Consider the following 12,633-nt stretch of genomic DNA (forward strand, 5'->3'; position numbering starts at 1 on the left):
GTTTTTAACAAGTTAATCGTCAGTCCCTCTCCCAAATCTGAAGCTACCGCTCACTCCAAATTTTCTGCAACACAAAGGTTGCACCTCAGCAAAGCTCCCTCTGTTCTCCCAGGTTTTCCCTCCTTCAAGGAAAGGATGTGATTGGTGATGTCTTTTTTTTTTTTTCCCTTCCCTAAACCAGTCACTCTCAAAAAAGCAGCTTGTAAATGGTTCTCAGCCAAAACACAGAGACCCTTCTCCTACCCCGGGGCTGGCAAGAGCTGTCGAGCCAGGAGCAGCCTCCGCCGCTGCTGGAAACGCTTCGGTTACAGATTAATCCTTCACCTGCTTCACCCACGGTTCCCTCCACGCTGAAACAGGAACCACCAACAACCACCACCAAAGCGACCAAAAACTCCGGCAGCTCAGTGAACAGAGGGAGTTTCACATCCTCACCCAGCAGGCGATCCCATCGTGCCCCTCCTGGGGCAGTTGTCCTTTCTGCCCCCCCAGGGAAGAGCCACCCTGAGCCACACACAGCCGAACGGGCGGCACTGGCTAAACCTCAATCTGACCAAGTCCATAGGCAACAGCTGCATTATCTGAATGTGAATTTGTCATTTCGATTGCACCAGGGCTCGAGCAAACCTCTTACCAAGTGTGAAGCACAGCAAAACCCTACAAGTAACCGGAGGGAGTTCCCTCTCTCTCAGACCTGGCACCTCACTCGCTCACGTGTCACAAAAAAATTGCAACTCAAGTCTGAAAGGAATACCGAATGTTAAGAAAAATGAGTATTTTTAACTTTCCTGGCTTAGTAAATTCAGGAAGTATTTAATAGATAATAGGTCTTTACAAATTAATTGTCTTCCCTTATAAATGGACTGTAGGGAATGGTGTTAATGGGGCTTTTGAGCTGAACAGCATTTAAGGCCAGGCTTAAGTCTAGTCTTACCAAATGTCAGTGTGAAGAAGTCAACACACCCAACAAGAAATAGGACAATGTCAAAGCCAGAAACCCAGTTAGAGTAACAAAGTCATCAAATTCACTCTTCACTTCCACCTCTAGAAAAGTGTATTTTACGTACAGCAACGTAATGGAAAGCAAATACAAAAGAGGCCCCTTATTCCACCTACTACACCAGACATTCGCTTGGAAAATCAGCATCCGTGGGAAAGGGAGGATGTGCCCAAGAGCTCGTCAGGCTGCTCCACTTAATAACCAAAATCTGAAGTCCAGCAGCTTTACTACCCGCTTGACTATCCCCGAGGGGAAAAGCCAAGACTTTCCCCTCTTTCTGGGATCTAACGCTCATGGAGCCTCCTCCCCACAGCGCTCCCACACAGGCTGGGAACCAGAGGTGCCAGGTGGTTTGTCAAGACTCTTTAGCTTCCGCGGTCAGACAGAAAGAGGAGAGAACGAAAAGATATTCTGTCTAGACTGAGCCAAAACTCCAGCGCAGCTGTGCAAGGTTAACTTCGACCAGTACGAAACACGCGGCCACACGTGCTCGGGGGGCCAGAGTACACAACGGAGTGAAAATTATTAACAAAAATAAAACCGGGGAACTGAGCCAGGCAGCATCAATCCCGCTCGATCTGAGATACGTTGCTTAGAATGTTCTGCAGACTGTTATTTTCCCAGCATTTTCTGTATGTGAACTTAAGTATATCTAAATACTTCAATTATGTATTTAATATACACATGTACAGCTGTATATATCAAACCACTGCTAACTCTTTGAATCCTCCAATTTATTCTCCTCCAAACCCCACCAACATTAGTCTCCTGTTAAGTTTTAGCTTTCTTCTTTTACCTTTTAAAATTCAATTTTATTCAGAACACTTTCCAGAACCTACGATTACTCAGTTAAAGATATCAGGAAATAAAATCTGTTTGTTATTACCTATATTCCCAAGAAGTCCATTCATAATTGTACTGTGGTCAGGCTTCAGTGTATTGCTGTCTTGATTAATGAACTCGAGACTGTCTTGCAACCTACAGCAAACATAAAACATAGAACAAAGCCAGTGATTTGCATTTCAGTAGAGCCCAGTGTTACTCCATCACAGCCCAAACGGAACGGACAAGAGAAGAACACAGGCTTCCACTAGAAAAAGCTTTCATAGACTAAGCCACATTCTCAGGTGGATGAATTAACACACAGAGAACTAAACACCGAGCCCTCTGAAGCCAAACTGCTTTGTAACACCTTTTTCTTCTACTTTTCCCCAATGCCAGGGTTTTGTCCTCATCCCTCCTCCTGTGGTAGGCGCAGGTACTTTTGTACCTTACGCTCTGAAGCTTCACCACACCACCAGGTTCATTCATTTGCTTAAAGCAAACTGAAGGGAAGAAAACCTCAAGAAAAGGTGAGCACACTAGTGACAGGGTGTAAAAGATCGTGGAGCATGAAGTTATTTCTTTTTAGAGAAGCTGAAAGGTTCAAAAAAGCGTCTTCTGTGTTCTTACATTCATCTGCTTACGTGCAACGGATAAAATTTGCAATGGACTCACGTATTCAGGCTTCCGTAGATGCTGCTTCCAGTGCGAGCTGTGAAAACCTTGCTGAGCATGAGCTGAGGAGGTGAGCTAGAGGACAAAAAAGAAGATGTCAGTCAGAAACAGTGCCAAGGCAGGCTCTGTCTCCATTTCACAACCCTCCAGATTTTACAGACCTAATCAGGACAAAACAGCCTGTTGTGTCACAAAAGCAAACCCAGAAATTCCTTTCACCCTGCACTTGTGGCATTCAATTCATTACATATTAGCACTAAGGATTAAGTCTTCTGAGAAGACCTGCAGTAAGAAAACATAAAATTATTCTTACCGGATCTGGTGAATTTTCAATGTGGAGCCCTTGTAGCTCATGGCCACAGAGCCAAACATCATCTCTCCAAGCATGTTAGCATCTGAAGAGCACCGAGAACCCTGAAAGAAATAATCATCAAAATTTTGTTTTTGGCATTTCAGAAGTACACTTCTATTAGGGCAACATATGACTAAGGAAAATAGTCTTTATTTAAAAGACAAACATGCAAAATACCTTACTAAAACGCTGTTGAACACGCCAAGCTGAACAGTTCTAGCTAGCACAGAAAGTGATCTTCGTATCGGCTGTGAGCAAAAACACTAAAATCATCCAGCAGAGCTAAACCCCTACTACCAGGGCCGAGGGGAAGCAGGTTCAAACCACGCTGAGTCAGGGCACTAAAAAGTTTTACGAGTGTGATAACACGCTTCAGTAAATAAGAACCATTAAACCTACATTCTGTGTCTGCCTAGCGAGAAGCATCACAAACGGGCTGGAGATCTTACAGAGGCTGTGCACTGGAGCCAAGCTGGACCAGCGATTTCTCGACAAAGACTGATTCATAACTGATCCAAGGATGGATCCAGCTTTCCCTGGTGCTCCCATTACGGTACCAGCAAAGAGCTGCAGCATCACCATGCCAGGCTTAAGTTGTGCTTAAGATCTGTGTTTCTCGGCTGACGAGAGCTCGCCGTAAGGCACGCCGTGCCGGCTAAATACCTTGGAAGAATATCACTATGCTGCAGCCCAGGCTAGATCAAATGCTGCAGATAAAAACCTAAAATTAAGAAGTTACTCAGGGCAATCAACTGCAGACAGCTGCTCAGCTGACAGTCAGCGTATCTGTATGCTTGCAGCGGCTGGGATGACTGTCCCTGTACCCAGGGCTGTTTCATCTCTGGGCTCGCAGAGGGTTAGTGCTGGCTCTCCATTTGCGCCTTGCCCTGAATAATTTAAAATACCCTGATCAGTCACTCTCAGAGCTCAGGCAGCTCCCAGGTCAGTGACTCTGGTACTGCGCAAGAGAGAAATACGTTTGCTTTGAGGTGCACGACAACTAACGGCCCTTCCTTGGAGCAATCCTTCCAAAAGGTCGCTAAAACCTTTGTGTCTGGAAAACGCCAAGTGCCGCACCTCCACATCCCTCATCCGAGCTGCCAGCAACCAGGATCCACAGCCAGATTCCTACCCAGCCTTGGAAGATATCCCAGTCTTTCTGCCCGGCGTGGGGCAGCGAGCCCAGAGCACGACAAAGGACAAGGTGTCCACGCCACGGGGTCCCACCGGCATGAAGGAGCGATACGGAAACAACCGCTCGAGGTTTCTGCTCCTCACGCCAGAACAAGGGCAGGGACAAGGAAATGCTAATCAGCCAAAAGGCAACACACTTACAACACTTCTCAATTTTTAGCTCTTCTCAAGCACTCTCAATTAAGACGATGGCACTTTAACAGACATACTATTAACCTCTGGAATCTGCTCTCAGTGCAGAGAAAGATAGGGGATGGCTAAAAGTAGCACCTGCAGTGACAAGGATGAGGATACAACGGCAGGGTTTGGCAGTGGTCACAGCAAAGGGCAAAATCTGATCTTGGCTGGGTCCCAGAGAAACCTCCCTCTTGACCTCCCAGGACGTCAACACCGCCCAGATGCACCGTCGGCAGTACTGGAAAAACCAGACTTTGAGAATCAGTCGGTGTGACCCAGCAGCTCCAAGGGAACACAAGCAGAGATGTTAATGGCTCTAGAAAATGATAGGTCTGCCGGCATCATGAAATCTTCAAGCAGGAACACTGCAAATTACTACAGTTGAATGTTAGGATTGTTATTTTTAAATCTGCTGCAGATCTCCAGCTGAAGGGCTCGCTCTGAATAAATGTCAAGCCCTTGATGGCTGGTTTTGGTTTCAACTTGTTGCTGTTGTGAAAATCTAATTCTAAAGCTGAGGGGAAAAATACTTTGTCTTAAGATAAAGTATTGATTTTCTTTGTCAAGCAGCTGAATAAAAAAAGAAAAAGAAAGTGAAAATCAGCTGCTTTGAAATTTAATTACAGGGGTTTCCCTTTCCTCTGAAAGACAGAGACAAGCAGTGCCGAAGGCAAAGACCGTGCTAAGATGCACCCACGGCCTGCTTCGGTCTGGCATTTCATTTACACCACTTAATAACGATAATTTTACCATGCATACCAGAAGATGCACATATTTAATGCCTTTAATATGGAAGCACTGTTACAGCTCGACTCTTTGGGCCTTTAATGCCGCAAAATAAAGGTCACTCAAGACCAAAGTAGAGTGCAATCAACTGAGGAAAGGGGTTAAATATTAGAAAACTCAAACTAAAAGTAGCCAAAGAGCATCTGGCAAAAAAGGGTAGAACCTCCGGCACTGACAGCTTGGCCACAAACCAATTCCCTAGGTCATATTTACAAGCTCACATAAAAACTGATCATAAAATACCCACAGGTGTTTGTTATTGCGCATTAACATATCGGAGGTAGTAAAATTTGCATGACTTGGAAATGACATTTCTGCATATATTTACAGCATTTAATATTCCCCTTACTGCGCATATTGCCCTCCCAAAAACTAAGCACGTATGTAAATGAAAAAAGGCAGCACGGAAATAAATGTCAAATGTCATGACTGACAGATCAGAAAGACTTTCGGTCCCGACTACGCCAACCAGCAGGTAGAGAGTGTCACAACACGCAAATACTTGTGGGCAAGCTCAGAACCACATTGAGCTTTATCTTAATGGACTCCGGTCCCATTTGGGATGGAGCTGGCTAGGATGGGATTGAAAATACAGAAGTCTGGAACAAAACCCTGCGTTTCAGCCCGCAATTAAAAGTTGCTCATGTAGAGTCAGAGTGTATTTCAAAAAGAACTATTTTTAAAGTCCTATGGCGCTGCGTTACTTGGAATTCAATTTTACAGCTTTAAACCAAAACAAAATAAAAGAACTTATAAATTGCAAGTACATCAAGTAACTGGGGAGGTTACCAGGCGCAGCAGCGCGAAGAAGGGAAGCACCAGGCTCACCGATACCTGGACAAACTTACTCCGGCCCTTCCGCACACACGACACAAAATTTTATGGCGCAGTAAAGAACTCGTTTTGTATTTACGGCTCTCTGCTCGTTTGCTGGGGAAGCCGGGGAGGAGTATGGAGAATGCAACCCATAGTTGACAACAAACACTCTGCTGAAGACCAACTTAAGCTGGGAAGTTCTCACACCCTTTCAGAGCTGGTCATGCAGCCAGAAATCATTTGAGCTCAACTCAGCGAGAATTTGACTAAGTGTCACACGTGGAGACTTAAATGGGAAAAGAAATGGAGACTTAAATGGGAAAACTTTCCGCAGCTTTAAAACACATTGTCATGCCAACACTAAAATTAATTTCCTTTAATAACATGGACCATTGTTTGCACAGAGTCGGCCCAGTAGGAGAGACAATTTCTAGATGGTGGGGGGGCATCATTTTTCTTGGTCGCACAATGCCCGAAGGAGGTTATTTTGTGCAGGAGGGAAGCTGCTGACAGCAACGTCTCTTCCTTTCAGAACCGCGGCTGAACGCCCTTCCAGGAAGGGAGGGATGGAAAACAGATCTTCAGCCACCTTACTAAAGCTGTGGAAAAGAGTGTGAGGAGAAAGAGAAAACAAGAATACGCAGCTCGCCAAATCCAGCGCGAGCCAGCGGGACAGTGGGAAAGTCAGCACTGAAAGGTTCTTCATTTCTATCTACGGGAGATTAAGACATCAGTAGTACTGTACTTCAGAATGGGTTGTGGAGATGGCAGCCTCCCTCAAACACACAATTACTTCATTACAAAGAGTGGAAGGGCTTAGTTCTATTTTAGGGTGGCTTAATATAAAACACTTGTGATCCATGGAAGGAGAGATGACAGAAATATATCCGTGTCAGATGACTCCAGCTACTCTCGTGGCCAAAATCTCTTACGTAAAATGTAACTCAAGTGCACTGAATCCCTTGTTATAAAGCTGTTACACAGACTGTCCCTGCAGATAGCGTGTTATTTCCCTGGCATTTAGCAACAAAGTAGAATAAACTACCTCATCCACATCAGGATAATGTATTTGTGCCAAGTCTGACTGTACTGAGCGAGTGTTACCCCCTGGGTCACAGGACAGAACAAACGCACTGGAGAAATCGCTGCCGTTCAAGACACATCCCGAGAGAACCAGCTGGTTGGTTTTAGACTTGTGCAAAGCCAAAGCTACAGAATTAAGCATTACTGAGTCAGAACCAAAGTCTGATTGTAACTGAAAACTGCTCTCCAGCACCAGTCTCTAACATTCAGTACCTCACCAGTCGTTAGTACTTGATAGGAGCTATGAAAAAAAAAAAAAAAAGGAAAAAAAATAAAAAAAGGAAAGGTTACTCACCTGGTATTTTGGGCATTGTTCTTTTGCATCCGAGAACGATGAGGATGAATTGATGGAACTATCCAAGGAAGAAGAGCTGTCTCCTCCGGGCTTCAGTTGGCAACATTTCCCAAAAACCCTCACCTGAGCATCGCTGCAGAGTTTCTGAAATACAGACAACATATGGGACACACTAAGACCCACGACCTGAAATCCCTGTTTAGCACCACTGCACTTACCTCTTCAGGCAAGATATTGAACAGCTGAAAGGCTTATGCCCGGGGAAAACAATTAACCGAATATTTATTAGTGTCTCTTGTAGCCTGGCTGTGCAAAAGAGAGAAGAGCTGGTTTACTTCCAATCAGCCAGGAGCTAACAGGTCACTCCAGCTCCACTTTCCTAAGTAACCATCTGCCTCCGAAGCTTTACACGGGATTTTTTTTAGACCCAGGACCAGGAGAGAGGATGGTACCAGAGTGTTTAAAGGAAGGATGGGAACAGCAGGCTCCAGCTGTCTCCATCCTGCTGCCTGGCAACAATCGAGGAAGAGCACTGCAGAATTCAAGCAAGATTCACATTCCCAGGGTAAGGGGAGAGAAGAGGTAGTATTTTTACAGATCTCTCCCTAGCCGTGGTTATGTCCCCACGTCTTTTTCAAGACAGGCACAGAGGTGATGCGTTCCTCTCACGTGAGGCTGAAAGCGGACAAAGCTGAAAACCACAGCCGGTGTTAAAGAGAAGCTGGCAAAGTTTCACAAAACGATGCAGAAATGGCCCAAGGGGTGATTTCTCATAGATGTTCAGACGGGAAGCGCAGCAAAAAAAGGGAATTAGGAGGGCTCAGATGAATCTGGAAGTGACATACAAGGTGGGCAGGATCTGTGTCCACTCGACACAAACAGAATTATCCATCAGTGGCACAGGAGATGCTCCATTACTGATCCATTCACTATTTAAAAACACTGGTGATTTCCCCTGGGAATCTCAGCATCCCAAAGAGAATCAGCACGCGCGCCGGTTTGTGCTGTTCACACCAGCATCAGGCCCCCCTCCCCACCTGAAGATCTCGACATGTTTGTCACCTGCTCGTCACACTCTCCACACCCACGTAAGGTTGGCATTATTTACGTTGGCTAGTGGGCAGCACCAGGAGACAGAAATAGTCTCAGAATTACATTCCAACTCTGCCCTCAGAGTTTCTTAATTAACATTTCCTATGCGATCACCAAAGCGGTAAGAGCAAGCTGGAAGCAAGGTTCAGGGGACAGAGGGAAATAAGGAAGGGCTGGGAAATGTCCCGCCTTCAGCTCTGGGCTCACAGGTTCTGCATCATTCAAAAACATAGGTAGGTCTCAATCTTTAATAGCTATGAAAAAAAAAAAAAAGGCATAAAGAAAAGCGTGAAATACCAAGGCACAGGGAGTGTACTCAATAATCAGCGACAACTCTACAAAAAGACAACAGGTTAGGGCTTTTTTTTTTTTTTTTGCTAAATCCCACCCACGGTTAAGGACAGGTGACTTTTATTTGGCGTTAACCGTGGGTGAGATTTAGCAAAACAGCAGAAAACGGCTGAGATTATCGAGCTCCACGCGGCAGCCCGGGCTGCTGCTCCCATTAGCGAGCTGCCGCCGCAGAAAGCCTTCGGGAAAAATGTGCAGACAAATCAGTAATTCGGCGGAGGGGAAGGAAGCATCCCCTGGCTGCCGAGCCCGGTGCTTTACTGACACATCCAGCCCCTCATCGTAGGATCCTCCCGTTGCGACACCGCGGCGAGGATGCTGAATTCACGCAATACGTCGATTTGCTAATGGCGAGCGAGTATCTGTGGTCTGAGCACAGTGCACAATGGCTGGAACATGTGAATGATCATCATATGACTTCAGTAGGAACTCGTGAACCAGAATTGCATTTTATCTCTGACACAAACAACAATGTCCCGGGCTAGGCAAGCATCATGTGATAAAACCACATAAAATCCACGGGGTTACAGAAGCTTTTGCAGGCAAACCGCATTTCAGCTTGCATTTTCCATCAGATGTTGAAAGTTCCTTCTAAAGAGTTACAATTATAACCAAGTTTCCTTGAGACTCTAAAGCCAGCAAATGCATTTCTACAGGCAAAAAAAATTTCCGCGCATGAAAAAAAAACAGGCTAAGTTTGCAAATCGCTTACTTTTCAGTATTTTTTTTCTCATTATCACTGCATTCTTCTGCACAGCAGCTTTCCCCAGATCCACTGGGCAGTCTGGTGTCTTGAAGTAATAGTTGCCCAATTTAAATAGCAAACCAGGAAAATGACTGCTTGGTCTCTGCAGTGGAGTTTAATGAACCAAAACTCCTGCCAGGAGTCTGTAAAGGAGGTCAGGATCTTTCAGATATCACTTTTTAGAACCTTGTGAGCAGTAAATCCCTCCTAAAATGCAGATCCCTGGCAAATCCTGGCGTTTGCTCTTGTACAAACTTAGTGTGCCCTTAAGAAGAACCTGCTGGACAATGAGATCGAGCACCTGCAATGCCCCTCTCCTCTGCTGTTTCTGACTCCAAATGTCAACAAAATTTTAGATGCTACAAATCTCGAGATATTACGCATCAAAGCAGCGGAATTACTTGCATTCCAATATAATATCCCAAAGATATTCAAGCCAGGTTTCCAAAAATAAAGCGTTAACCTACGCATTTGAGAACTGTACAAGGGAAAGTTTCAAGTCGTGGATTTTCTTTCCAAACAGACCTAGAGCTGCAAGAAACCGGATCCCCGGGCAAAGTGCTGCTGGAGTCCTCCGAAATGCTCCCTTTTGCTGGAGAGCAGAACGGCTGCTGGGAGGGTGGCGCCGAGGCCCCCTGCCGCTCCTGGCTGCCGTGCCGCTCTCCCTGCTGGGGTCACACTCTTTGTTCCTCCTCTGCCAGCTCGCTGCAGATACCACCCAGCTCCAGAGACCTCCTGGCAGCCACCGCTCTTACGTTAGAGGTCATCGTTTGCTGAAAAGTCTTGGAGACCTGTCAGGTAGTACTAAGGACAACTTAGGAGCAAAATGTCTTTGTAGTATGACAGGGTACAAAGTGGTTTTCTTCCACAATTCTGCTTCTGGAATCTCTTTTCTCCACACCTTTATCAGCAAAGACCTTTTAACTCTTTGCCACTAGGTCTATAAATTCCTCAGAAAGTGGAAGGAACATGGCCGGTGCTGTGCACAGAAAGAGGAATTTCTGCCAGGCAACTTTTGGTTCGGGGATAAGAAGAAAGTTGAAAGGAGCCTGGAGTGTTGTACTAAATCGACCACAGGCGTTTTAGGGCTGTGAGTGACAGAAGAAAAGAGAAATGTCATCATAGGCTTTATTCTTTTCTACCTCTGCAATAGCAGGTGCTCAGATACCACTGAGGTAGCAGTGACAGAGAAATCTGTATTTCCAAGCAGAGTTGCCACTCTTCTAGAGCACTGTACCTCGTTTCTAGAACACTTTTCTTCAGCAAAGCTGAAAAATTATTCCAAAATACATAAATTAACTCTTTTGCTTTATTAATATCCGTTGGTCTGACTGCGTCATTAAATATGCATCCACCCAGGGCCCTAGAGGGACCTGAGTACACATTCCTTCCTCCCCTTTGAGTGCTGCTGTAAAAATCCAGGTGTCTTTCTTAAAATGCAGCTGTCAAGAGCTACATTCTCCCTTTTATTCCCAGAGTTCAGGTTCCTCTATTACTCAGAGGTCAGTAAAAGAGGGAAAGACAACTCCAGCCTCCCACCACCCCACCAGCATTCTTCCGTTTCTGTTCAGAGAGAAGAAGAAGAAGGTGGGAGTCGGTCTCTGTGCTCACAGCTTCCTCTGGAAACCTGTCCACCCAGCGCCAGGGAGAGAGCAGAGTCTCCATTTCACGCGACTCACCTAAAAGCAAAAGGCTCGCTATCCAATTACTAATCCCTCAAAGCAATTTGCTGTTCAACATTTATCCAGCGCTGAAGTATATTAGAACACGTGGCTAATCCTGGCTTGTTTAAAGCAGCATGCCATTTCTCTACTTTGGGCTAAATATGACATTCGGAGCGAAAGAAATTGCTGCGGTAGGAGATCAAATATCAGATGACCTTTCAGTTAAATTATCCCCAAGACAACTAGGTTACATTGCAAAAGTGAACTTCTCGCTCCCCAAATCCAAGCCCACTGTTGCACATCTAGATCTCCAACTCTGCACTTCTAGATCTCTAATTCTGCACCCGGTCACGATCTCTCTCGTTTCTTAAAAAACTCCATGTAAACAAACAAACAAAAAACCCCAAATACCCAGCAAAATATAAAATACCAACCAACCAAATCCTGCTTCTGAAAAATTTCTTCTGCCTCTGGGCCCTGGGAACAAGCCACTGCCTTTCTGTAATGCTTTGGCTCTTCCCCCTTCCCAGCCAAACCACCCAAACTCCAGATCTCTGCTCAGCACAGTGCGCAGCTTGGCTCTTGCTTTCTTCATTCCCTCCCTCCTCTTCCTCACAGTCCTCTGACACTCCCTTCTTTCTCCCTGGACTCCAGGCCTTCCTCTAGGCTGATCTTTAGGCTTCGGAAACCTTTTAGCTCCCTATATGCCCATCAGCACCTCTTTTCAGCCAGATCCCAAGCACCAACCACCGTCTTGCTGTAAGTCCCCCTGGAAGTCCCCCGCAGGCAACACAAAAAGGAAAATGAGCAGTTAAACGAGACCGTTAACCCCAAACTCAGTCCCTGAGGAGAGCCCTGAGGCGAGGTTCTCCTTCCCAGCTTCTCCTTCGCTTTCCTCCCCGCTTCTCCCTTGTGGCACCATCTCTGGGGCACCTTCCTCCCACCCGATGGCCGGCGCCCAGAGGACAACCCCTCCAGCCGGCGTTTGTGCGCTCACGTTTACGGCGATGTTAACTCGCGCAGTAAAACCCAGCACAGCCCTGGTGTGAGGTTATCGTGAACACAGGGTCAAGGTTGAGAAGCCAAGCACGCCGGGGTGAGGAGAGGCAGAGCCGAGGCCAAAAGCTCAGCGCCAGGCTGGCCACCGGCCTCTGCACCTTCAAAAGGAAAACGGAGCCATCAGGCTGGATTTGAAATTCAAATAGGAGCCGGTATCGCAGCTCCGGGAGGTGTGTGCCTGTGTCCAGCACACCGGGAGGTGATGTGTGCTGGGGGGGACGTGAGAGAGGAGGTGTTAGAGGAAAAGGAGCAGACAAGCACAGAGATGAGTCGACCGGTAGAAATCAGTCATAAGTCGTAACATCATCATCTGCAAATCAAGTAATAAAGTCTCACTAGAAACGAGACACTTGGTAGTACGAGGAGCAAACTCTCTAGAGGAAACAGTGAGTTGACCCCACAAGTTTCACAGAATCACAGAATCACAGAATGTTCGGGGTTGGAAGGGACCTCTGAAGATCATCCAGTCCAACCTTCATCCCAGCACACCCAACCACTACACCACAGCCTCAAGTGCCAGAT

At 46.2% G+C, this 12,633-nt stretch overlaps 1 protein-coding gene across 1 annotated transcript in view; it reads right to left on the reverse strand.

The window, feature by feature from the left end:
• LOC104277371 (folliculin-interacting protein 1-like) overlaps nucleotides 1-12,633 on the reverse strand; it is a gene marked incomplete at both ends in the record, with an annotated part of 20,787 nt that overhangs the window by 4,290 nt on the left and 3,864 nt on the right. The window contains 4 exons of the mRNA XM_009873990.1: nucleotides 1,887-1,978; nucleotides 2,498-2,572; nucleotides 2,811-2,911; nucleotides 7,201-7,344. Coding sequence (XP_009872292.1) covers nucleotides 1,887-1,978; nucleotides 2,498-2,572; nucleotides 2,811-2,911; nucleotides 7,201-7,344 — 412 coding nt within the window. The remainder of the gene's footprint in view (nucleotides 1-1,886; nucleotides 1,979-2,497; nucleotides 2,573-2,810; nucleotides 2,912-7,200; nucleotides 7,345-12,633) is intronic.

The sequence above is a fragment of the Apaloderma vittatum genome, unplaced genomic scaffold (assembly GCF_000703405.1).
Source record: "Apaloderma vittatum isolate BGI_N311 unplaced genomic scaffold, ASM70340v1 scaffold19757, whole genome shotgun sequence".
Classification (NCBI taxonomy): Eukaryota; Metazoa; Chordata; class Aves; order Trogoniformes; family Trogonidae; genus Apaloderma; species Apaloderma vittatum.